General features: G+C 69.4%; 1 protein-coding gene across 1 annotated transcript in view; it reads left to right on the top strand.

Moving 5' to 3' along the window:
* Positions 1-1,167, top strand: part of LOC112957870 (collagen alpha-3(V) chain-like) — a 14,591-nt gene that overhangs the window by 3,429 nt on the left and 9,995 nt on the right. The window contains exons 9-13 of the mRNA XM_026051630.1: positions 52-105; positions 214-321; positions 405-512; positions 620-673; positions 742-795. Coding sequence (XP_025907415.1) covers positions 52-105; positions 214-321; positions 405-512; positions 620-673; positions 742-795 — 378 coding nt within the window. The remainder of the gene's footprint in view (positions 1-51; positions 106-213; positions 322-404; positions 513-619; positions 674-741; positions 796-1,167) is intronic.

The raw sequence follows: 1,167 nt of genomic DNA, 5'->3' as shown, positions 1-1,167 counted from the left end.
GTGCAGTGGCCCCTGGACCGCTTCCTCACCCACATTCCGGCATTCCCGCAGGGTCCAGCCGGCCTCAAGGGCGGGGAAGGGCCCCCCGGCCCCCCGGGCCCCACCGTGAGTATGGAGCATCCCGCCTCCCTCCGCTCCCTGTGCTCCCTGGGGTCCCAATCCCGAAGGATTCCCTGGAAAGGAGGAAGGATCCCAGCGTCCTCCCCCCCACAGGGCTCCCCCGGCGAGCGAGGCCCCACGGGAGCAGCCGGAGGCATCGGATTGCCGGGACGTGGGGGGGCGCAGGGCCCCCCCGGCCCCACGGGAGACAAGGGCGCTCCGGTAGGTGCCGTGTCCTCGGAGGGGGGCGGTCCGATCCGGAGCATTCGGGAATGACCGGGAATGAGGCGGCCCCCCTGCTGCAGGGCGACAGGGGTCCCGTGGGTCCCGCGGGACACGACGGCACCCAGGGGCCCGTGGGGCTGCCGGGCCCCCCCGGCCCCCCCGGCCCCTCCGGAGAGGACGGCGACAAGGTGAGCGGGAGCTGGGGGCACATTCCCACCGGTATTCCCGCCGCCGGGAATGCCGCYGGCAGCCGGTGCTGGCGGCTTTCCCGGGAATCACGGGATGCCTCCGGCAGGGCGAGCCGGGGCTGCCGGGGCAGAAGGGCAGCAAGGGCGACAAGGGCGAAGCGGTGAGTGCGGGGAGGGGGGGGACACGGGGGGGGGCACAAGGACCATTCCAACCCCGCTCCCCCCCCAGGGCCCGCCGGGACCGCCGGGAATGCAGGGACCACCGGGACACCCCGGTCCCGCGGTGAGTGACCTCGGCACGTGCTCCCCCTCCCACCCAAGGGAGCGGCCGGATGCAGGATCCGGGGGCAGGATCTGGATGCAGSATCCGGATTAAGGRTCTGGATTAAGGATCCGGGTGCAGGATCCAGGTGTAGGATCGGAATGCAGGATTCAGATGTAGGATCTGGATGTAGGATCCGGGTGCAGGATCCAGATGCAGGATCTAGATGTAGGGTCCAGATGCAAGATTCAGATGCAGGATCCGGATGCAGGATCCAGGTGCAGGATCCGGGTGCAGGATCCAGACGCAGGATCCAGATGCAGGATCCAGATACAGGATCCGGATGCAGGATCCAGATGCAGGATCCAGATGCAGGATCCAGATGCAGGATCC

This window comes from Nothoprocta perdicaria, unplaced genomic scaffold (genome assembly GCF_003342845.1).
Source record: "Nothoprocta perdicaria isolate Ctin4 unplaced genomic scaffold, notPer1 scaffold_771, whole genome shotgun sequence".
NCBI lineage: Eukaryota > Metazoa > Chordata > Aves > Tinamiformes > Tinamidae > Nothoprocta > Nothoprocta perdicaria.
This window is presented reverse-complemented; position numbering and strand designations above follow the sequence as displayed.